General features: G+C 42.1%; 1 protein-coding gene across 7 annotated transcripts in view; it reads left to right on the plus strand.

The window, feature by feature from the left end:
* The window catches only part of RARB (retinoic acid receptor beta), a 710,885-nt gene that overhangs the window by 568,274 nt on the left and 117,891 nt on the right, over positions 1 to 24,720 (plus strand). For 6 of the 7 annotated variants that reach the window (XM_073900914.1, XM_073900933.1, XM_025883077.2 and 3 more), the window contains one exon: positions 5,779 to 5,927. In XM_073900914.1, coding sequence (XP_073757015.1) covers positions 5,779 to 5,927 — 149 coding nt within the window. Of the gene's footprint in view, positions 1 to 83; positions 214 to 5,778; positions 5,928 to 24,720 lie in introns of those variants that run through there. The other variant, XM_073900928.1, reaches the window with a different exon arrangement.

Raw genomic sequence — 24,720 nt, forward strand, 5'->3', positions numbered from 1 at the left:
TTAACCCCCGGAGTTGTGGCAGCGATCAAGAAAGCTGTGTCACTTGGGAGCGCTGGTCTTCTGCTCTCACACCAGCTCCAGCTCGGTCGGTGGAGATTCTCTTTCGTCTGTTTTTGTTTGGTCTGCAGACCTCTGGATCCGAAGCCCGTCCCAGTGGGGCTTCTCAAAGTGCCATCTGCGGACCGCTGCCCGTTCCTCAACTGCCTGTTTCCAGTACGTGAGGATAGGAGGGCAGACACCGCGCGCGGTTAGAAACTTTTACGGCAATTAGAGTCATTTTATGTCGAATACGGCTTTCTTTCTCCTTTAAGCGGTCGCTTGCGTTTTAGACGTCTTGTTCAATTTCATTCCTTTTTTTTCTAAAAATTAATTTTGTGTGTATGTTCCCTCCCCCACCCCAGGGATTTGTTTTTATTGAATTTTATCACCCCGTGAAGGACCGGGGCAGGGGAATTAGAAACGGTCCTTTACCATAGAAAGTGTAGAAAGTCAGAAAATCGCTACCCGCCCCCACCCCCCGCCCCCGGTCCAGGAATTCTGTTACTGGTGGCTGATCTGGACCACACTTTGAGGAACATTCATTGAAAGGCAAACCAGACCTGTAAGGAATTTCTCTAGAAGGAAGGTGATTCTAGCTTTGTCTCCCTAGTGGCAGTCACCTCCATGTTGCAGAGATGGAAAGGTTTCAGATACATGCTAGAAGCTTCTGTCAGTGCAAGTTTGGTTGGGCTCACTCTCTCCTTTCACCTGTGTGCGGCCCAAAGAAGCCCCCTCAGCATGCCTGGTGCTGACTCTGCTCTGGGCAGGGATCCACGGAGCCAAGCATCCATGGAACCCCGAGTAGCAGAAGTTCCTCTGTCTTGGCCATTCCCTGACAAAGCAAGGCAGCCCATCTGGTTAGCAGTTTGGATGCCACATTGGAGGCTGCTGCTTACTGGGGATGCAGTCACCAGACAGAACTGAATAAGTCAATAAGCAAGCAAGGAAATAAATAAAAGCAGGCGGCCAAAAGCAGATCCAAATTATTCCTCAAAGACTGCTTCCCCAAACTGAAATCACATCAGGATGGCTGAAGTGCAGTTGTTTTATTGAATGACACAAGCCTCTTTTCCCCCTGGGAAGTCTAAAAACTGCTTTTTTGGCCTGCCTGAGATCGCTGAATGAGCTAATACAGGACACATTGTCTGCTGAGCCTGCAGAGTTTTCGAGCAAAAATTTTATCATTCCATAGACTGACTGTGCTTGCCTGGAATAAGGAACAAAATGTTTGAGACCTCTCAAGGGCATTTGATGAATCTAACTCTAATTTAAAGGGACTAATAGATTATTGATTTAAGCAGGATGACAGTGAACAGATCAATGGCCAAGCACTGTGTAGCTCTCTTAAATACCAACAATGGCTAGTGGGAGGGGAACCAGAGGCTGCCCCCCTCCCTTGTTGCCCACTGTCTTTATTGGTGGGGTTGGTAGGGGGAGGACAGAAGGAGAGGAGGAGCACTAATAAACTTTGCCAAAGTATATTTTTACTGAAAAGTCCAGAGGTTTCGTTAAAGTACAGATATGCTTTTATATTGATGCCATATCCTGGTTGTAATTCTAGAACTTGCCTTGATGTGTTTGCTTAAGGCTAGCTTTGGCATTCAACCATACCACGGAGATTTGCTTTTCTGTTTGGCTTCGTATTGTTCTCTGTGGTATAAACCACACAAAGGAAATAGGTTATCAGTTTGGAGGGGGATATTTGAGTATATATTAGCACTAACACTAAATTCTTTACCACCAGTGGGACAGTTTTTCTGAGGATGATTATTTCTTGTCATATATAAGTCTTTTTCTATTTACGTTTGTATGGGATTCATGTATGGAGTTTGTAGGATTCAAATTATAAACCTCAATAGAAAGCATTCATTCATCCTTCAGAACACAGCATGGTCACCTCCTCTGGGAAGTCTCCTTTGATTTCTCTGGGCTCAAAAAGGCTTTTAGCTTTGTCATTGTATTATATCAGTGGTCCCCAAACTACAATTTGGACTCACCTGGGACTTTTTTTTTTTTTTTTTTTAAACACCATGGCTCCCACTCCCAGACATTCTGGCGTAATAATTTTGGAATACAACCTGGGCATTAGAATGTTTAAAATCTCCCTACGTAGGTCTAATGTACAACCGGGTTAGAGAACCACTGTATTATATTCTCATTGTTGATTTACTTTCCATCAGGCAAAACCATCAAGGCTAAGGCATTATACAATGCACCATCCATAGCAGGTAACACAATGCCTGGCTGGTGTAGTCTAGTCACTCAGCAAAATGCATGATTGAACACACGAACATCCACTGCACAAATATGGGAAGGTTCATAGCATTACTGGTGAAATCACCACAGCTTCAGTAAAAGTCTAGAGCCATCACTATTGATTGTTTACAACAAAACATTTCCATTCATGACAGCTGTTCAGGAAAAGTGTTCTGGGTTCATCCATTTGTTGTAAGTGACTCTTATCCATAGAAAAAGGCTTTTACCAAACTTTGTAAAATGTTTTGGGGTTTGTGAGGTCTCCCGCCTTTTCATACCTGTACTTTGCCCAGAGTTTCTTGGGTATTAAATCGCCCAAGTTCTGTTTCCTCTCTTTGGGAGGGTGAAATGCTGGATTCCCTTTAGGACATGTATTTGAAGTGACATATTTATGGAAATTACCACCCACTTTTGAAATTCAGGGCATAACTCTGACAGCTGAATCCAGCCCTAACAGAATTCTATTTACAACTTTCCTAGACAAACCAGATTAGCTGTTCTACATGAGCGAGTAGAACATTAAAACACACACACCCCACATTGCTTCCTTGGAGAACACAGTGCAGGATTGATCGTGGTGGTGACGACACAACTCTGTCAGAGTTGTTGAAACACTTGGGTGGAAGTAGAGCCATACAAATAAAACCCATCTGAGACTTTGGGGAGGCATTTAGGGAAGGACTCCCTTATGTTGGTATATTGGGAGTGACCTAGCCTTCCTGGAAGTCAATTTATCAACATGAGTTAAAAACTAACAAAACATTTTTAAATAACCATACCTTTTGAGCTAATAATTCCACTTCTGAGAATTTATCTTAAGTAGGTATGTGCTGAGATTAGCTACAAAGAGGTTCACATAATGGAATGTTTTGCAGGAAAAATATTTATGGGCAAGGACATAAACTCATGACATAATAAGTTAGAGTCCCAAACAAAATCTGCAGTATAAGCCCACTTTAGTAAACAAACAAACCAAAATCATTTATATGCGTAGAAAAGTGTTCTCGAAGGATGTATGCTAAGGTGATAACCATACGTTTTTCTCTAAGTAGAAGATTTGGGGGTGATTCTCTGCATGTTTGTTTTTCTCAGATTTTAACAGAGTGACATGTTATTCTACTTTTAACAAGTACTGTTTTCTTGTTGATGTCATTATTACTCATTTGCTTTCAGTGAAGCTGGTTAGCTTAGTGTAGGGACTGCTTTTGCGTTTACAGCTTGATAGCTGATCTGATAAGCTTTAGTAACATCTTAGATGCCAATCTTTATGCCAAGCTACACAGAGTAAGGGCTGTCTTCATCCCAGACATCTTGCTTCTGACCAGTAAAGACTGTAATAGATTTAACTACTAGACCTGCATTACTCTAATGAATTCATTCCAAGATGCTTCTGAATTATGAGAATACTATAATTATAGTTGATTTTACTCCAAAAGGATAATTAATTTTTTAAGGAAGCAAATGAGTATATGAAAGCTATTTGATTTGTAATTGTGTTACCTTTAACACCTTAGAGGGGCACTTAGTACTTGGAATGAAGAAGCAAAAGGAACAGGGAAAAGTTCATGTATTAATTCACAAATATTTATTGATAACCTGCCTACTATGTGCCAGGACCTCTTCTTGGCCTGGAACATAGTTATAAATGGTGCAGATAAGTTCCTTGGCCTCATGAAACCCATAGTTGGAAGATAACAGAGGTAGAGTATAAAATTGTACATATATAAACATTCTAAACTTTGATACTAGTTAGGGTTTTACAGAAAATAAAATAACGGGGTGTAGTGATCAGGAGTGGGAAGGGGCATTTTACTTAGAAAAGCCATCTCTGAGGAGGTGACATTTGTTTTAAGATCTAAGAGATGAAAAGGAACCAGACATGTAAAGGTCTGAGAATTCCCAGGTAGGGGAAATGGTTAGTGCAGTAGCCTTACGTTGGTACAGGAGCTTGGCCTATTCAAGAGATGGAATAGAAGCCAAGTGTTTAGAAGTTGATAAATGAGAATGATGAACTCAGTGATGTTGATGTTGCTAAGGGGCCATATCATAAAGAGCCTTGTTGAACGCAGTAATGAGATTGACTTTGATCTAAATGGTGGCTATTGAAGGGCCTTAGACAAGTAAGGGATAGGGATTGCTTTTGCCTTTTTGAATGGTTATCTGCCTATGTATTTGAAGAAGGGACCCTAGGGTAGGCACACAGGCACAGGGAGACCACTGATGAGGCTGTGGCAGTAGCTCAGGTGAGAGGTGATGGTGGCCCACTGGCCTGGCATGGTAGCAGGATTACGAGATGAGGATGGACTCACAATATGTGTAAGGAGTAGAGCTGCCCTGACTTCCTGAAGGTTTGGCTATAGGACAATAAAGTCAGTAGAATATCTAGTCTGGAAGACTGTGAATAGTGGAACAACTGGAAAGCTTACACTCTGGGGAATATACTGTATATTGTAAAGAAATATGGAGGTTGGAAGATTCTGGAACATTATTTGACGACTTTGGGTCATTCACCCCCCATCCCCATTTCCATCATACTTGATGTGCATTTTTGCCTGTGATAGGAGAAGGGCCAGGTCTTGCTTTGACATAAATGTGGAGAGAAGGGATGGGAGAATAAATTCTGTGAATTCCTATTTCCCTTGGAATTTGGGTGGTTAAGAAATGAAATGGGGAATCCTGTGTGTTTAAATCTAGGACAAAGAGCAGCATGACTCTGCCATCATCAGTAAAACCCATTGCTTCTCAAACATGAATTGTACATTTGGCCATCCGAGGGTTTTGTTAAAACTCAGATTCTGATTCCCTAGGCTTGAGCTGGGGCCTGATGCTCTGTTTTCTGATAAGCTCTGAGGTGACGCTGAGGCTGCTGGTCCAAGGAGCAGTCTTGGAGTGGCCAAGGTCTTAACCGATGCTGTTATTAATGAACATCCATCATGGCAGCATAGCCCTCCCCAGATGCTTGTCCAATGGCTGTTGTGGCCCATTTATCCTGGGAAATGTACTTTTGGCTAAGTGAGCAGCAGGGTCAAACAAGTCATTTCAGAGACTCTACACGAATCAGAAGCTAGGGGAAACAGAAGAGCAGAAAGAGCTTGGGGGTTGCAGTGTGAAGATCTGACTTTGTGTCCGGGCTCTGTCACCGGCCTGTTGATCTTGGACGAGTCACGGCACGCCCCACCCCCTCCCTGAGTTTCTGTGTCTCTGGAGGGTAGCATGGTGAGAAAATCATGTCCCTCATAGTGCTGTGATGCACCCAGAAGGAGAGAGGCGAATGTGCTTGCTCTGTGAACTGTAGGGCTCCGTGTCCGTGTCCCCACTGCTGGGCCGACAATGACACGTGTTTTTGTGGGCCTATCCTTGCTGGTGTTCTTGCTGAACTTGGGGCAGAGGCCTATGATTTCGCTGGTGAAAAAGACATGAAATGACCCATTTTCTCTTTTTTTCTCCCCTTCCCCCCCACCCCCTACTCCATCTCCACCACAGCGATTGAAACACAGAGCACCAGCTCTGAGGAACTGGTCCCAAGCCCTCCGTCTCCACTTCCTCCCCCTCGTGTGTACAAACCCTGCTTCGTCTGCCAGGACAAATCATCAGGGTACCACTATGGGGTCAGCGCCTGCGAGGGCTGTAAGGTGAGTACCCGCGCCTCTGCACCCAGCATGCGCTCCTTCTCCACGTGCTCCGTGGGGGTTGGGGGGGGACCTGCTCAGCTCTAGAAGCAGGCTGCTTTGCCGTCTTGTAATGCCACCTCCAGTGTGGTGGGCTCGGTTGTATTTGATGGTTGCATTTCTTCCTTCTATTTCATCAGTTAAAAATTCAGAAACTTCTGCAAATGACTGATGGGGGCCAAATGTTTCTAGGGCCCTTAAAATAACAGAACAGTTCTTTTCAGGTAACAAGAGCTTTTTGAAGGACTCCTGAACAGCATCATCCTGTTTCTCTTCAGAACATGCCGTCTGCTGTCTTTGTAGTTTTATTTTATTTTTAAATATGACTGACAGTCCCCTAAATCAACTTGCTGAGAATCCAAGGTTAAAATTGGGATTTATCTTCTGGCTGTTTCCTCAGCCCTGTGGCCTTTGAATTACAGTTTGATTTTCAGCCTGTAGGGACTTGCTACTGTGTGCGTGCATCATAAATTCAGGAGAGCTGGATTTAAAATTCCAGCCTACGGAGTAGTGGGGGCTGAACATGTGTCAGAGAGGCTATGGCTGCTTTGAATCAAGCTAGACAATTGCTATCGAGTCCAACAGTCTTAATTGAATGAAAGAGCTGCATTTTTTTTTTTTTAGAGAGAGATAAAAGAAAAACAAAGAATGACTTCATAGACAAATCCAACTCATCCACAGACAGTTTTTCAAAGGAACTATGGCTGTCTTGAGCTAGCCCTTTCCCAGATATACAGCTTTTTTAGGGTCCCTCGTACAGCTGGTCAGATCTGTTCTGTATCTAGCTCCATTGGATGATTCATTGTAATTATAAGCATGCTGGAATATTACAGGTGCTCCCATCAGGTGCTCCGTGGCATTTTGTATTTGGCTTGTCAGAGTTAGCATTTATTAGCAGCATATGGATTGGTTAGGCACTGCAGTGTAACAAACCATCCTAAAACTGGGTGGCCCAAAACAACCACCTTGCGTTTAGCTTATGGTTCTGTGGGGCAGCACCTGCTCTTAGCTATGCTCCGCTGTGTATCTCTGGTCAGCTGCAGGTTCCCTAGGTGGTTGTGCTTCTGGGGGGTTACCGAAGGCTCCTGTTGCTGGGGACTCTTGGCTCTTCCTCATGTGGTCTGTCATGCCTGTTGGGCTGGTACTGGCTTATTTGCACAGGCAGGGTTCCAAAAGAAAGAACAGAGGCACATGAGGTCTCCTGAGGCCCAGGTTCACATGTGGCATGCTGTCGTGTTGGCCAAAGTAGGTCATAAGGCCAGTGATACTTGGGAGCTGGAAACAGAAACTCAACTTTCTAATGCAAAGAGCTGCAAAGTCACATTATAAGAGGCAGGAATACAGGGTAAGGAAAAACAGGGTCATTTTCACATGGAGTCCACCACACTGAGTGCCTTACGGTCCATGACCCAGAGCGGATAGGATCCTAGCTTGAGTGTGCAGCACCTCACTCATGTCTGGTGTGTCGTGGGCGCTTAAAGATAGAGGTTGAACAAACACAGAAATGTCGCTCGGCCCCTGAAAGAAATTATGAGTTTTCTCCTCTTTTCAAGCCACTGGAATAAACATGGATTATTTTACTGAGCAAGGCTAGTTTAGGGAACATCTCTCTGCCTCTGGGATCGTGTTGGTTGTTTTAAAGGAGTGTCCTTTCCCCCAGTAGCTTCAGATAAGGTGGTCAGGAAAGGTCACATAGCTGCCAGTTGGCAGCTGGATGAAAAGCGAAACATTTGTGCCCAAATTATTACTTTTATTATTGATTGCTAGCTGAACCTACTTAACTTTATCCTGAAATTTGGGAAAGCTGAAGCCAAATCCCGGTTGACTTTGTCCACTTGTTGCACAATATATAAATAAACCCTTTCCTAATGGTCATTTGAAAGTGAAATGAAAAGACACTCCTTTATTTCAAAAAATGTTAAGTCGTGTTCTGTCCAGAAATCGGAATGCAGTTGTGTTCTAACTCAGCTTACCTGCTCCCATTCTGTCCTGGGAAAAGAAATTACCCAGCATCTCCCTTCCCCGCCAGATTCCAGGCCCTACGATATTCAGCTGTTTCACAATCTGTACAGTACACACTGTTTCAATCAGCTCTTAGTCAGCTAATTCCCTTGACCTCTTGCTTTAATTTTGGACTCTGACTCTTTTTAGGAAAAACCCCCAACAACAACAAAACCCATACCAGCACAGGCAACTTTGATAAACTTGGTGAAGCCGTTCAGTCATGTTAATGGCATAGCTTTTTAACAAAGTATAAGCCCGATAAGGCTGGCCAGCCAGTTGTCGAATTTGAGGGTTTTTGTATTGTGGGTGGATCTCTGAAAACGTGGACTGCCTTTCTCCTAGGATGTTGAGAAAGACTGGTCTGCATTTTGGCTTACTGGGAAAACATAGTGGTAGAATTCACAGAACTGAAAACCATAAGCCTGAAGTATAATGTAACAGCCGAAGGAGAGAAACACAATTTAAAAAAAAAAATTAAATATAACTGTTACCATTTTTAAAAGTTACTAAAACAGTGCAAAGTTTATTGTATAAAAAAATAGAAAATTAAAACCACCACAGTTCTACCCTGGGAGAAAACCTCTGCTAAATCTATTTTTCTATGAGTGCATATATATATATGCATCGTTATTTTTGGTTTTTATAAAAATAGAATTTTATGTTAGATGCGGTTTTAATCTGCTTTTTAAATTTAATGGTCTTTCATGACCAAAATTTAAACAACTGTATAGTGTTTGTGGTTATAACATTAATGTAGTAATTTATGGTTGTATCATAATTTATTTAACAAATTCCCTGTTGTTCATTAAGTTCATCGCAGTTTTTCTCTATTACAAATAATGCTTTAATGGATAGCCTTGAGGTATATCTGTGATAATTTTTTTAGGATAAATTAGTAGAATTGGAATTTCTAAGTCACTGCCTTTGAACATGTTTAAGGCTTTTGATACAAATTGCCAAAATGTCCTCTAAAAGAGATATATCAATTTAAGTTCTGTTAGTCCATTAAAAGTTAATTGTGTTAGAGGCTATCTGTTAGGAATCTCTCCCATGTGATAATAAGGTAATGAATCAAGAAACAACTTCTTTTCTGGAATTCTGCCTCCGTTTACTTTGGTTGTTTATAATGGGCCCAAGGCATGTTATCATTTTGGGCTCCCGGCAGATACACCATGGGTCCCTGATTGACCTATAAGGGCTGGCCCATTTTTTGGCTAGAGATCACAGATCACTATTCTGGGTTGGGAGCCTCTGCTCTAAAATAGAACTCCCAAATAGAACCCAGTTTATATCTATAAGAAGTAATGTCCACAGTGGCTTCAGCCTGTCCTGACCAGAATGACCTTATTGACCGTTGTTTGGGAAAGAGAACCTTCTGTTTTCTTAGGGAACGGTGGCTGTCTCAGACTCAGAATTTAATAAATGGGAGACGGTCCACCTCTTGGAATGACCAGTGGCTACTGTGTTATCACAGCATTACCATGGCAACATAACCACTAGATGCACCATTGGATTGTCCTGTTTAGGGGATTTCCAGCTGAGCCATGGCAGTTTTTTGTGGGGGACAAAGAGTACATAAAGTGAACGTGTGTTGTGGTTAGCCAAAAGGTTCAACAATATAGAGTGATAAAGTTGATTTTCATGTGTCCTTAAGAAACCGTGTCATTGCTCATAGCTAGAATTTATGCACAATTTTGGCCTTCATCATATTTTATATTGATTATGGAGTTTAGAGTAAGGATACCAGGATTTGAATTCTAGTTAGGCTCCTTGATAACTTTGTGACCTTGGGCAAACTTCTTTAATTCTCTGTGTGTCTCTCTTCTCATCTGGAAAAATGGAGATAATAATAGTATTTCTTAATATTGCTGTGAGTATAAAATGAGTTATTATGAAGAATATAGACGGTACCTGGAACATAGTAAGTGGTATATACATTCAGTTATGGTTTACATTATCATTAACTTAGTGACTTTTGCACAGTGATGTAACATCAGTTACACTCTTAGTATTCTTTTTTATAGTGCTGTTTTAACAATTCTCCACTTCTTTATACCAAAAAATAAAGACTGCCTCTTTCCTTCAAGTCTCAGTTTAAGACTGAACCAATCCATTGAACCTACCCTGATTATTCCAGTACAGGGGTTGGCAAATGGTTTCTGTAAAGAGCCAGATAATAAATATTTTAGGCTTTGAAGGCCGTCTGGTCTCTGTCACAACTACTCAACTCTGTCACTGTAGTATGAAAGGAGCCACAGACAATATGTCAAATAATGGCTATGGGCATGTTTCAATAAAGCTTAATTATTTTTTTTAAGATTTTATTTATTTATTTGAGAGAGAGAGAATGAGTGGGGGTGGAGGGGCAAAGGGAGAGAGAGAGAGAGAGAGAGAGAGAGAGAGAGAGAAACAGACTCCCCATTGAGCAGCCCCCAATGCAGGACTCAATCCCAGGACCCTGGGATCGTGACCTGAGCCGAAAGCAGATGCTTAACCAACTGAGCCACCCAGGTGCCCAATAAAACATTTGTAAAAATAAGCAGTGGGCTGCACTTGGCCCTTGGGCCTCATTTCCTGAGCTCTGCTAAAGTACATGGGGATATGTTCTTTCTTACAATTTCTAAAACTCAAAAGCTGATGATCCAAAGCACTCATGCCAAGGGTGCCAGGCCAGTGTTTCTGGCGGACTGTAGGCTAGGGAATGCAGTACTCCTTCCCCACTTGCTTCAGAAATGGTGTTTAACTAAAGTTGATGTCCACTTGCCCAGAGCTCCAACGTGGGAGCTTCAAGACTACCATTTTTGTCTGTTTTTGCTCCACCCCCTTATTCCCACCCAGCTCCCACTTCTTTATCATCCAAAGTCATAGAAATTAGCAGTTTCCTTATGAGTGAGCTGCTTCCAGAAGCACCTAGCATCTTACTTTGGAGAGGTTTGTGGAATGTGTTTTATGAACTACTGTCTTAGTAAGATTTTCTTGCTTAAAAAATAACCCAAATGCTTGTTGGCTTAAAACAATAGACATGTATTGTCATGGTTCTGTGCAGGTTTTCTTGTCTTGGCTGGCTTGTCTTGGGTTGGGTGGTTTAGGTGGCCTCATATGACTGGGTCCTTGACGGGATGACTGGATCCTCTGACCATGTTATCATTCCTCATCCTTTAGCCTAGCCTGGACTTGTTCACAGGGTGGTGGATGGGTTCCCATCAGTAAGAGAGGACAAGCACCAATGTGCAAACCTCTGGTTGCATCACATTTGCTCACATCCCGTTGGTCAGACAAGTTCCATGGTCAAGTCTCAGTCTGATGGGTGGAGAAATAGAGTCCACCTTTGAAGGAGGTAAGTGGCAAAGTCACCTTGCAAAAGGGTGAATATATTAGAGCTGGCATTTGATGATACACTGTCTTCTATTAACTTCTGATTTCATGTGTAAGTCTCTTCTGATAGCCTATATTCACCATCCCATCATCTTTTAGCAGATGATTATTGAATACCTCCTAAGTTCCAGGGCCTATGCCAGATGCAACAGTGAACAGAAGGGAGATGTTCCTCCTGGAACTTACTCTCTCATATAAATAACATACAGATGATAAACAATTCAGAGTTGGAAGAAAAGGAACAGAATGGTCTGTAAACAATAGTGGAGGGGCACCGGCTTTATTTGGGAGTCAGGGGGAGATCTTATGACTGGAAGAAACCAGCTGTGTGAGTAACAAGGGAAAGCATTTCAGGGCAGAAACTGAATACTTAGAATCTAGGGCTATTTCTTCCTTTATTTGCTGTATCCGTTAGCTTCTCTGGGCCCCAGCACATTTGTAAGAGTCAAATTCACAAGTTTGAACCCAGTCCTACAGAAAATACAGAGGTAAAACTGTGTAGCCAGTATTGTACTCATTTCTTGCTAGGGATGGCTAATGTGGTGTGGCTTTATATAAGTTGAGAGATGGGTAGGGGGAAGGAGAAAAGTACCCTTGTTGGAAACCTTCTCTATACCAGGCGTTGGGGCATTTTATACTCTTATTTCATTTAATTCTCACAAGAGCACTGTAGGAGGTAGGCTTGATGATGTCCATTTTACAGATGAGGAAGCTGAGTTTCAGAGACATAAAGGAGTGTGGTTAAGTTCGCACAGCTAGTCTTTTCGAGGGCTAGGATTGAAGTCTTAGGCCTTTGGGAAAACATTCCACTGCTTTAGCTGCATTGAAACAGAAGATAGAAAGCAGTGATGTGTTGTTTTCTAGAGTGGGGGTTTCAAGGGGCAACAAATTAAAAACAGGTGGGAGTTATTTAAAAAGAAAAACAACCCTTTTGTCTTGATCATTTCATAAAAGAAATGGCATTTTTATAACAAAAAGTAGAAGAAAGAAGAGCTTACAAGGCAGTCTTTCCCAAGAAGGGATGGTTACAGGGCCCACCCACGGGCACGCTCCCAAATGGTGCTTTGTTCTTGTTCTCTCTTCTTTGCCGTTGATGGGTGGAAACTTCCCATCCATAAGCTAGCATTTGGGAGCCACTGTCCAGCCCCCATGGAGAGCCCCTGGGTGCCTCCGTGATGGTGCACCTTCCCCACAAGGGCATAAAGGAAAATGCTTGCTCAAGGTCATGTTGGTAGCCTTCTATTTAAAGTAGCCTTTAAGAGTTTAAACTCCACTAGCCCCCTCAGTCCCTCAGGGCTAATTTTGTCCATTTTCTCATCTGCCTTTGTTTTCCTTGCCTCTGAAGAAGGGAGGCCCTCATCTCTGTGACAGTGTTCGGCTGCTGGGCTGTTTTGTTGTTGTTTTTTTCCCTGGCAAACAGCAAGTGGTATGCTCTGTCACAAAAAGTTTTGCAATCAGGAAGATGGATGTCTGCACTTAATTTTAGAACTTCTATTAAATACTATAAATGTGTTTAATGATTTTATTTGACCAAGGCCATTTAAAATGACTTTTTTTCCCTATTTGTTTGTTTGTTTGGTTGGTTTTGGTTTTAATTGGCATGGATAAACATGAACGTTATGCTCTGTTTCAAGAACATTTCTGGCTTTGCCTCTCTTCAGAGGTTGGCTGCAGTATTGAGCCCCAAGAACAATATACCATGCAAAAGGCAATAACAAAAACTGGACAGTGTCTGCATTCTGTAATGGCTAAAAGTGAATTGTGAAGCTTGCCATCAAGTTCATTATTCTAGTTTTTGAACCCCACAAAATAGGTCCCCTCGTAGACCCAAAGAGCTATTCTGCTTGTTAACATTGACCAACAGTGGAGAACTGACTTATTCTCTCATTAATCAGACCTCTGTGAAACACCTTCCGAGACAGGCTTTAGGTGTAGATATGAAAGGTTTTATGTATTTGGTTCCCAAAGTTGCATCCCGGTATTTATAAAGTCCACAGATGGGTGCCTGTTGGATAACAGGGACATGGTAAATATTTATGGCCTGAATGGATGAATGAAGGGTAAGGAGACCACTAGTGTGTATACCGTGTGCTGTGATGCCTAGGGGGGCTTGGTGAGCACAGAGACGGAGCCTCTCATCCCTCTGACATGTTCAGGGAAGGCTTTATACAAGAGACGATTTTATAGATGGATCAGCATTTTCCAGAGCAGGGAGGGGAGAGGAGTGTTCGAGGCAGAAGTTGAAGGCAAGGGAACTCGGAATAGCCTCTGAAGAATTATGCGGAAAAATGGAATTGTATCCATTCTGTAGACATTAGTTTTGCATAGCCCTATGCAAGCAACTGGGGATCAGCCAGGCTTTTAAGACGCTCCGGAAGACTCATTACATATCATTTCCTCAAAAAAGACTTCTCCAGAACCCCCCCAGTTAGATTCCCTTCTTTCACATTTTTTATTGTTCTCCTTTGTAGCGCTTACTGCAGCTGTAATCAACTTATTATTTATGGAGGCATTGGTTTGATACCAGCTTCCTCTTTTAGACTATAAACTCCAAGAGGACTGGGGCTCATCTCAGTGTCTAGCAGAGCACTCTGCACATAGTAGGGCTTCAGTGCATGAGTGATTTTTTTTTAAATCACAAATTAGATCTAATTATAGAGTATTTAATATAGTGATAAATGACATAATCAAGCAGGTATATAATTCTATGGTAATGAACATACTATAATTTTATACATCCTATCTAATGATATAATTAATTGCATCTAATTATATAGGGTTGGTGATGATGCATTGATGAAAACTTTATAAAATTTATAAACAGGAACAGGCCTTTCATGGCCAAAGTGCCGCTCATTTTCTTAGTAATTTCTGCCTTCCACCTCAGAGTTAACCCTTCTGTGCAAAGGTTTATTTTGTCTTTGATACTGTCTTTATGCAAACTCTTAAGGACTTGCAACTGGAATGCTATACTCAAGAACACCGTGGGTTCTTAGTGATTTAAAATAAATAAAAATCTCAACATCTAGAATCTACTTCCCTCTGGAGAAACATCAAGACAGCTAAAATGGCATTCTGGCTTTTCCCAGTAATAGATCCTACTGAGGGGACATTAGTTTTGCATAGCCCTAAGGAGAAAACACTTTTTTTCTTCTGGATAAATGTTGTTCTACATTGAGAAATCATTTTGGGTTGAAAAGGCAGAAAAGTCTTTTTTTTTTTTTAATTTTATTTTATTATGTTAATCACCATACATCATTAGTTTTTTGATGTAGTGTTCCATGATTCATTGTTTGCATATAACACCCAGTGCTCCATGCAGCATGTGCCCTCTTTAATACCCATCACCAAGCTAACCCGCCCCCCACCCCCTCCCTTCTAGAACCCTCAGTTTGTTTCTCAGAGTCCATAGTCTCTCATGGTTCGTCTCCCCCTCCAATTTCCCCCCCTTCATTTATCCGTTCCTACTTTTTTTGTTGTTTTTTTAACATATAATGTATTATTTGTTTCAGAGGTACAGGTCTGTGATTCAACAGTCTTACACAATTCACAGCGCTCACCATAGCACATACCCTCCCCAATGTCTGTCACCTAGCCACCCCATCCCTCCTCCCCCCCACTCCAGCAACCCTCAGTTTGTTTCCTGAGATTAAGGATATCAGTGAGATCATATGATACATGTCTTTCTCTGATTGACTTGTTTTGCTCAGCATAATACCCTCCAGTTTCATCCACGTCGTTGGAAATGGCAAGATTTCGTTGTGTTTTTTTTGATGGCTGCATAATATTCCATTGTATATATATACATCTTCTTTATCCATTCATCTGTCGATGGACATCTTGGCTCTTTCCACAGTTTGGCTATTTTGGACATTGCTGCTATAAACATTGGGGTGCACATACCCCTTCAGATCCCTACATTTGTATCTTTGGGGTAAATACCCAGTAGTGCAATTGCTGGATCGTATGGTAGCTCTATTTTCAACTGTTTGAGGAACCTCCATACTGTTTTCCAGAGTGGTTACACCAGCTTGCGTTCCGACCAACAGTGTAGGAGGGTTCCCCTTTCTCCGCATCCCCGCCAACATCTGTCGTTTCCTGACTTGTTAATTTTAGCCATTCTGACTGGGGTGAGGTGGTATCTCATTGAGGTTTTGATTTGCATTTCCCTGATGCCGAACCACATTCAACACTTTTTCATGTGTCTGTTGGCCATTTGGATGTCTTCTTTGGAAAAATGTCTGTTCATGTCTTCTGCTCATTTCTTGATTGGGTTATTTGTTCTTTGGGTGTTGAGATTGATAAGTTCTTTATAGATTTTGGATGCTAGCCCTTTATCTGATATGTCATTTGCAAATACCTTCTCCCATTCTGTTCGTTGTCTTTTGTTTTTGTTGACTGTTTCCTTTGCTGTGCAAAAGCTTTTTATCTTGATGAAGTCCCAATAGTTCATTTTTGCCCTTGCCTCCCTTGCCTTTGGTGATGTTTCTAGGAAGAAGTTGCTGTGGCTGAGGTTGAAGAGGTTGCTGCCTGTGTTCTCCTCTAGGATTTAGATGGACTCCTGTCTCAAAATGGTTGAAAGACCTAAATGTGAAACAAAGTCTTTTTTTTTTCCTGGTATATGAATAAACAGGAAGTGGAGAGTGAATTTTGAATTAGCCTGCAACCCTGTATTTTTTTTTTTCTCATGTTGGCTTGGTAAAAACAGTATATTTAATTTAGTGGTTTTAAATGGTTCATAAATTTTCTAATGGTTAAAAGTTCATAAACGGTTGTTGAAATGCCTACTTTGCTTGTTGTTTAAAAATATCTGGAGCACTTTCATTTGCCATTTTTGTTACATCAAACAAGCTAAAGGTCTGTCATTTTTCGTAAAAGTTTTACCTCTGTCATACAGTAGAGAAGCAGTTTCCAATATTCATTTTGTAGTTAACCTGTTGCTTTGAAAATGGTTCACCTCCCAGTGAGTGATGTCTCAAGTGCCTGTTTCATGTTTTGGTCAATTAAAAAAAAAAATCGCCAAAAATCAACACTCTTTTTTCTGATTTAAAGCAAATGGGGGGGGAGCAAAAGAAGTTGCTTTTACAAAATTCCTAGGGACCATCATCTAAAAATGAATTGTGACCATGTCTTACAGTTACACCAAACAAAAACAAAAATGTATTTTTGTCAGGGAAATAAAAGTATACTTTCAGGGTTTCCTGAGAGTGATAGAAATTATGACTGAAAATCATTTCTGTTTAAATCAAATTTACACCGTCCTCGGTGATGATTTAGTTACTTTTGGGAAATGAGTGTTTCGGCCTTTTCTCTTTCTAAACCTTTTACTAGAGAGGTTAAATAGAGAGCTTTCAATTCTGTATTTCCTTCTCCTGGGTGAACGCTTGGAAAAAAAGTAATACAAAGTGAAATTGGCAAAGGCATCCTGTTTTAGCAGCCCCTTTCTTTTTCTTCATGAGGGCACAGTTGTGAGCCGCTAGTTTCCCCCCTCTGTTTTAGTTGCCTCGCTCCCACCTGCAGACCTGTGTAAGCCCACAGAAACAATAAAGATATCTTACATTGATATCGCCTCTTTAATGTTTCTAGAGCGCTTTCACATATGGAATTAAATTAGGCTAAGCTTAGCTGTAGTACAAAAAAAAAAAAAAAACCCACTCCAAAATGTGCAATATCTCATACAGAATTTTTTTTTTTAAACATAACAGTTCAAGGTATGCATTCCTGGTTGGTTTCTTCTCTCATCCACACGGGGATTAGGACGTCTGGCTCTTTCCAGCATTCTAGCTTGGCATCCCTTAGCGCATCATCGGGAATGAGAAAGAGAGCATAGGGGAAGCAGCATACCTGCTTTTTTTTTTTTTTTTTTTTTTTTTTTTGACAGAGAGAGAGACATTGAGAAAGGGAACACAACCAAGGGGAGTGTGAGAGGGAAAAGCAGACTTCCCGCTGAGCAGGGGGCCCCATGTGGGGCTCTATCCCAGGACCCTGAGATCATGACTTGAGCCAAAGGCAGATGCTTAACCGACTGAACCACCCAGGTACCCCATACCTGCTTCTTAAAAGCCAGGGCCTGAGGTGGCATGCATCATTCACCAAGAACTGCTCACATGACCAGAAGCAAGTGCAAGAGATCTAGTCCAGCCACGTGCGCGGGGAGAGACCTATTATTATGGAAGGAAATAATGAATTCAGTGGAGAGCTAATAGTTTCTGTCTTCAGTTTTTTATTTGATCTTCATACCAATTAGAGAAGTAGGTGGCATAAGTTTATCCCCCCTCCAGTTTTTAAGGAAGCTTTTAAGAGTCTACAGGACCACGTTCTACCATCCATGCGCTTGATCTATAATCTAATTCTGTTACTGAAGTGGTTTCTCGTGGAAACCAGCTTGGATACATTTCTGCACTGACTTTTCCCTGATTATTCTCAAACTGTCTTTTCAAATCATATGATTGTAAACATCTCCATATTCCTGTATGTTCCATTTTGACATTTTGAGAGACTGGCAAGGCCTTCCTCAGTACAGCTAGACCTTTTAGCAGGGGTTAAATTCCACAAGGCAAAAATCACACGTAGCCAGAATGACCCCAGAAAATCCCTTCGGCAAGCCGACTGTTGGAGACTGACATATGTCTCTCATTAAGGACCTACAAAGCCAATTCTTCCTCCAGCTTTGGAAACATGTTGCTGTCCCGTCTGTGGAGCACCAGATGAAACAGTTGCTTTGTTTTCATGTTGTACCAAACATATGTATCCTTAAGCACAAGAATCCTACTCATGGCCTGAAAATCACACATCTTTGTAGATGTGTCTTTGTCACTGAATTGCTCCTACCCTGATGGTTTCTTGGGGATTGGAATTTCTCTTGCGCCTTATGCGAACTGGGTCTTTTTGTTTTTGTTCAGTGTTTTTCCACTTCAGAGAGGCAGCTAGATGTGTCCTATGGATAAGCAGTGCCAGAATGGGGAAAACTTTGTTCTGTGGACCCTAGAACTCATCCCTGAAGAAACTCTAGAGAGTGGAATAAAACTCTGTGCGCCTGTCTGCCTGTACAATACTAGCATTGTCCGCAGCAGAGGGGAAAAGCGGGGTTCTGGCAGCCCTGCCCCATTAGAGTCTTGTTCCTTGTTCCATATTGAAAAGATGACATTCCTTTGCTAGCAACGTCCTGCCCGGATTTCTGGCACCGGCTCTGTGGCCAGTGCTGTCGCCTGGGGCATTTTTGTTTGGGTTGGTTTTGTTTTATTTCAAAAGTAGCAAAGTGCAGGCGGCATAAGCGTACAAGGTAGAACTGTTTTTATAAAGCTTGTCGTTGAACTTGTTGGTAGAGTCAAGGTGGCCCGTCTGCCAGGCCGTCTGCTTCCTGCTCACTCGCGTCAAAATGCAAAAAGGCACAGAGAGTAGATTTAACTTAGGAACTTATTCTCAGGCATTCCTGAGGCAGCCTTTGAGTTTTAACAGGGGCCACCTCTTCCCTCAGAGGATTTCAATATAATGCTTCATTTATAACAGAGATTGGTGGATTTGCAAAGTAAATATTCCAATAAGGAAAAGCAAAATCTTCAGTGACCCTCCCTGTTCCGCTACTATGGAGGCTTTTTCTGGGTCTGGAAAAAAAAATCCTTTATATGGGCTGCAGCTGTGAACTGGGGCATGTAACATGGACCTCTCAGCTTCTGTGAGCCTTAAAATAATGAGCAGTAGGAAACTCTGAGGTAGGTCAGTGACGGGGAGAATACTTTGGTTTTTTAAAGGATTTTCATGGCTACACAAATCTGGAGAAACTAGAATGATCAAGCGACTGTGTGCCTCTGAATCTGAAAATAGCAGCCTTCTAAGTATACAACAGCACTATTCATACGGGCCTGGGAAGTCCCCCAAATCATGAAAATTATCCTTATCAGTCAAAAACCCAGCAGGGATCATCTGACTGTTCCGCAGGGAAATGAGAATTTTGGTTGGGATCTCACATCCATATGTCAAACTCAAATTGTAGATGAGCTGTGCTATATCTGGGGACTTTGGGTGTGTGGGCATACTTTTAACCAGCAAGTACTTTTGAAAGCTGCTGTCCAAATTTATATTACTCCTCATTAACATAAGGAATTAGTTTCAGAATAATAGAATTGGGGGGGTGCGTGTTTTCGATATTTATTAGTTTCCAGAAGCATGTCCTGCTGTGTTAGATGCTCCTGCAACTGGTTGGTACCCTAAGTTAGCAAATTTATAGACGCAGTACTCCGTAAGATATTTTGATGGCATCTATTCCATTTGAATGTACGATATATTATGTTTATGATAGCATCAAAACATTAAGCTAAAATGCTTGAATAGTTTTCAGTATATTTGTTGTGTTGAATTGTGACCAAAAAAAGTAGGAAAGTTAGCAGCCCACTGCCAGAAATTGTGGGAAGAGGGTATTAGAAATTGAGTCCACGAATTCTGATTACTTCCCCCAAATGGAATTAAATGTAAAATTCCTCATTCAGTCGTATTTTGGCCTTAAAGGATTATTTCCTGCTTTAAGAGTTAGGTGGGACATAGGTTCTGTTTCAACGCATATTTGGTGCAAATTCTTGCCTGTTGACCGACAGCTTGAATCTCATGTACATATCGCACATCCAGATATGGTAGTTATGTCTGTAACTATTTGTGGCAGGTAGGATCTGCATACAATTGTGAGTTCCACCGCAAGCCTGAGTCTAACTATCACCGCCCGATGTACTTGTTTTTAAACACCAACTCATAATGGAGTCATTTCTTTTGCTATCCCCGAGCGTGGGATGTTTGCTCTGAGAGAGTCCACAGGACTGATATCATGGATCTGGTGGTTTAAGAAACATAAAAGAGTATTTTTTGAACTAGTGAGCCTAGGTCAGGTTTGACCAGATATTCCTTTATTATTTGATTCTATTTCATCCATCTTATGAGCTCTAGGCCTCAGAAATAGCATTCCTTTTCTCTACTATCACAGGAGAAATAAGAGCATTGGATGAGAGATAATAGTGACCTCCGAGGAACTAACCTTTGCCTGTGTCATGTTAAGACCTTGTCAGTTACTCTAGGCATGCCCATGGAACAGCAGTGGAAACTGAAGATTAGTTATGTTTTGGTATTCTAGTATTTAGAATGTTAATAATTGATTTTAAAATAAAGCTGAAATTCCTACAAGGACATATAAAACAATTTAAATTGGTTAGAAAAAAAGTGATTCTTTTGAAACTTGATGTCTTTGGAACACTTGCTTCTTTTTATTCAAGCCATCTGGGAGCACAATCAAAGTGGTGTGGGTTAATCTTAGGTTCTGAAGCCTTGCTAGAACGCGGAAGCCACCTGTCTCCTCCCCATCACGAAGGCCCTCTCTTTGTTGGAGTCTCTTGCCTATGGCCCTACCCAATACAAATGGAATAGAGAAATGCAACCATTCTGTGTGTCTAGGAAGATGGTCGATATTGGTATGCATCACTAGTGTTTACCCCCCTCTCTGCTTCAAGAATCACCACAGATTATTTCTTTTTTCCATATTCATGTGATTGTCAATGCACTTGTCTCATACACACGGTTGCATTCGCATGCCATGGAAGAATTCTCTCCCCGTCAGTATCAAACTCGGCCCCTAGCAAGGGGTTTACATAAAATCCCTTGAGTAAAAACCCTCTTATTTGTCGGTGCCTTCTGCATTTAATACCATTAGTCTGTGCCAAAATCATTTTATTTTTTTTTCTGCCAAAAATGTTTTCAAGTTCCTTAAGCATATTTCATAGGATAGATTTAGGAAAAAAAATTGTGTCTCACCCCGAACTGCCTCTCTCTGAACTGAACTTGGTCATAATGTATCTCTCATTTTCTTTTTAAATAAATTTTAAATAAATAAATTTTAGATAAATCTCTGCCCCTCTGGGAAACTCCCCAGGAAGTTAAAGGGCAGCTGCTATCCCTGTCTTGATGTGAGAGACCCAGTCCTGGGCCTACAGCTCTCCTTTTGTGTGCGATCAACGTGGCCTGTTGAGTCTTCGGTGAAATGGAAGTGTTGGCAGCCCTTCCTCATGTGCCGGGGCTCCTGCAGGGGAGTGAGCTTCCTCCGCAGCACGTCTACTCTTTGAAATCATTTCATCGTCGACTTATGTACTGGTTTTCTCTCCCACTGGCGTATAAGTACCATGAGAATAGGGACTTTGCGAGTCTCATTTACTTCTGTGTTTCCAGTGCCTATGACAAACTCAGCATGATGTAGGCACTCAATAGATGTTTGTTGAATCCATTGATAATAAATAAACTTAGAAGCAATAGGGAAAACAAGCTGGATTAGAACTCGTTCATGCCCAAAAATTGTGGTAGGTCCAAGTTATCACGGGGCAGAGGCTAAGGGGCAGACGGAGGAGAAGGTAGCATAATGTTGGCTGAGCATGTCCTCACAGGTGAGAAAGGAAGAATGCCAATTTCAGTAGGCATCCTAATCCGTTCCAATTTTTAGGAGCGTTCTCCTCTGAGCACTCCAAGTGATGCGGGGGTGCCCACCCCATCTGTCCTGCTGCCTCTTTCCTGCTGTCCATTGCTGCCCTGCTTTTTGGCATGGGATAAGATGATGCAAGCCCAACATTTGGGTTGGTTTTGCCACCTGATGAGGTGGCCTCTTGGTGTCTGCCAAGGTGACTGTGTTCTTATCAATTATTAAGGTCACTTCTTGGCCTCAAGTTGAACTGGTTTTGAATTTCAAATACTGGTGTTTCACCGCTTGCCATATACACCAGTGAAATGATAAATCCTATAAGTACAGGGCATAGCACAATTTACAGAGGATTTACAAATACAGTATTTCCTGGCTTCGTATAACTTTACTGTGTAGGTAGGACAGGAGAGTGCAATGCCTTTTTTTCTAGGGTTTAACTTCTAAAATAAGTGTTTGAGGTAAAAATTGTATAGGGCTAAAATGACCCTGAATCATCCAAACTGTGTGTGTTCCAGTTACCCTCGCTGCCTAACAAACCATCACAAATCTTAGAGATAGAAAACAACTTTTCCAAGGGTGCCTGGGTGGCTCAGTCAGTTAAGCGTCTGCCTTCGGCTCAGGTCAATGATCCCTGGGTCCTGGGATCGAGCCCCGCATCGGGCTCCCTGCTCCGTGGGGAGCCTGCTTCTCCATCTCCCACTCCCCCTGCTTGGGTTCCCTCTCCCTCTGTGTCTCTCTCTGTCAAATAAATAAATAAAATCTTTAAAAAAAAAAAAGAAAAGAAAACTTTTCCTTTTTGCTCACAGATTCTGTGGGTACAAAAATCCAGGCAGGGCACAGCAGAGATGGCTTGTCTGCGCTGCGTGCTCTGGTGCCTCAGCTGAGAACCTTCGGCATCTGCCATGTCTCCATGTCTGGGAAGCGTCTTCAGCAATGCGCCTGGTAGTCAGTGCTGCCCGTTGACTGGGACCTCAGCCGGGGCAGTTGAGCAGAACGTGGACCTGTGGCTTCTTGCTGGGGCTGTGCTTCCTCACAGAATGGCAGTCTCGGCATTATCAGACTTGCTACGGGGTGGCTCAGTGGTCCACAAGCTAGGGTTGCAGAAAGCAAAGTGGAAGACATGTGGCCTCTTATTTCCTAGCCTTAGAAGCGCCATAAAGTCCCTTCTGTCAAATTCCATTGATTAGGGTAGTCACAGACCCACCCAGGTGCAAGGGGGAGGGGACATAGCCCCTCCTCCCTCTGGGACAGAGCCCGGGTCACTTTAGAAGAGCTGCTGGGAAGGGAGATGTCACCGTGGCCACCTTGGGTTTTGTTTTGAACCACAGGCTTTTTCTTTAGTTAGTTGCCAGATGGTGTAAGTGAATTGTTTTTAGGACCATGCTGTAGGGAAAACATGCATCTTTTAGACTACCAAGGCTCATGGCTCACCTTGAAAAACAGGTGGGAACCAAGAGAGACCAAGAGAACTGTGGATTCCCGCCACTAATCTTGCACTTGAGGACATCACTCACGGAGTTAACTGGCAGGTCAGCATCTGCCACCCACCCTCCTTTAAGCTTCTGTGAGCGGCTTCTTCCTTCCCAAGTAATGAGGAAAAATGAAATGCACTTAGGGTGTAATAATGCCTATGACTACAGAGAGGGAAAGAATTTACCAGAAGGCCCAGGTGAGTCCCCAGCTCTGCCAACTATCTCGAAACAGAAGGGCAGCTCATCTCCCAGGGAATGACCTCCAGTTCCGGCCCTCTGCCCTCCCCCCTGGCTTGTGTCAGATTATACAATGATTGTCTTACTGATTTTCAGCCACCGAATTTTTTTTTTTTTTTTTTTTTTTTTTTACTAAATGTGGGTTCTGTTGTTTGATGCTCTCATCCTTGCGCTTCCCCATGTCCTTGCCAGGATAGTTATTTATTCCTTTTGGGGTGAGCTATTCTTGTGCATGGTCAGGGTGCTGAACTCCCACTGACTTCTACTGCAGTTCTCTTTGGCCTCAGTTTAGAAGTTGTCTGTGGGCCTTTAATTACACCCTCTGGCAAAGGAGAAAGAGCGCTTGAAACATGCATAAATTCTGTACATATTTCCAAGGCTGGCCTGTTTAAAAAATGCTGTCTGTCTGTCTGCTTTTTTTTTTTCCTCTTTGAACTTGGACATGGATTTTTTTTTGACAGTATGTCAAGGGAAGGGCAGTGAGAAAATAGGCACGGGTATTCACTTAAAAGTTACTTAGTGAATCCGTCACAGTGCATTCATTGGTTTTCGAATGATATACCATATTCTGAAATGAGAGGTGTCTTACTATGTTTATATAGTATATATACTATACGTTTATATGCCTTGCTGTACACAAGTGGTAGGCAGTTGGTGCCCCTCTCTGGCCATTTTATTTTCATTGTTTACAAATTCAATTAAAACTTTACTAATTTGTTCCTCTTTAAAATTTAAACACAACACTGCGCGATGTGCTGAATTTTGTTCAAGTCTGCATAAATAAATACTTGCAATGACTTTTTAAAGTAGCAAATTTCATGAATTTTAGGGAGATCCGTAGAACGGTGGAAGGGTTTTTCATTGTTGGCTGGTTGAGTGGAGTTGTGAGGTTGTGAAGTCCTTCCAATCTCTTTCTTAGCCACAACATTTCCTCGGGTTACCACCTGCCATGCCTCTGCTATCTATTGTAGAGGAAGGGCTGGATTATCACTCATCACAGAATCCCCAGGTCCTACTAATCCCTGTCTCTTTCAGCCCCCCCCTCCTGGATGTTTTGAATAAAAGCTGCATGGAAGTGAAGTAGGCTGATTCAGCTTCCTCCTGGTCCCTGCTCCTTGCATTACCAGCAGTGCAGTGACCAGGAAGCTAGAAAAGAACGTGAATGATGCCCAAACTGGCCATTATCCCTGAACAACAAAAGATTGGTTGTATGCCCATGGAA

The sequence above is a fragment of the Callorhinus ursinus genome, unplaced genomic scaffold (assembly GCF_003265705.2).
Source record: "Callorhinus ursinus isolate GAN/ISIS: 27379988/994484 unplaced genomic scaffold, GSC_fseal_2.0 scaffold1, whole genome shotgun sequence".
Classification (NCBI taxonomy): Eukaryota; Metazoa; Chordata; class Mammalia; order Carnivora; family Otariidae; genus Callorhinus; species Callorhinus ursinus.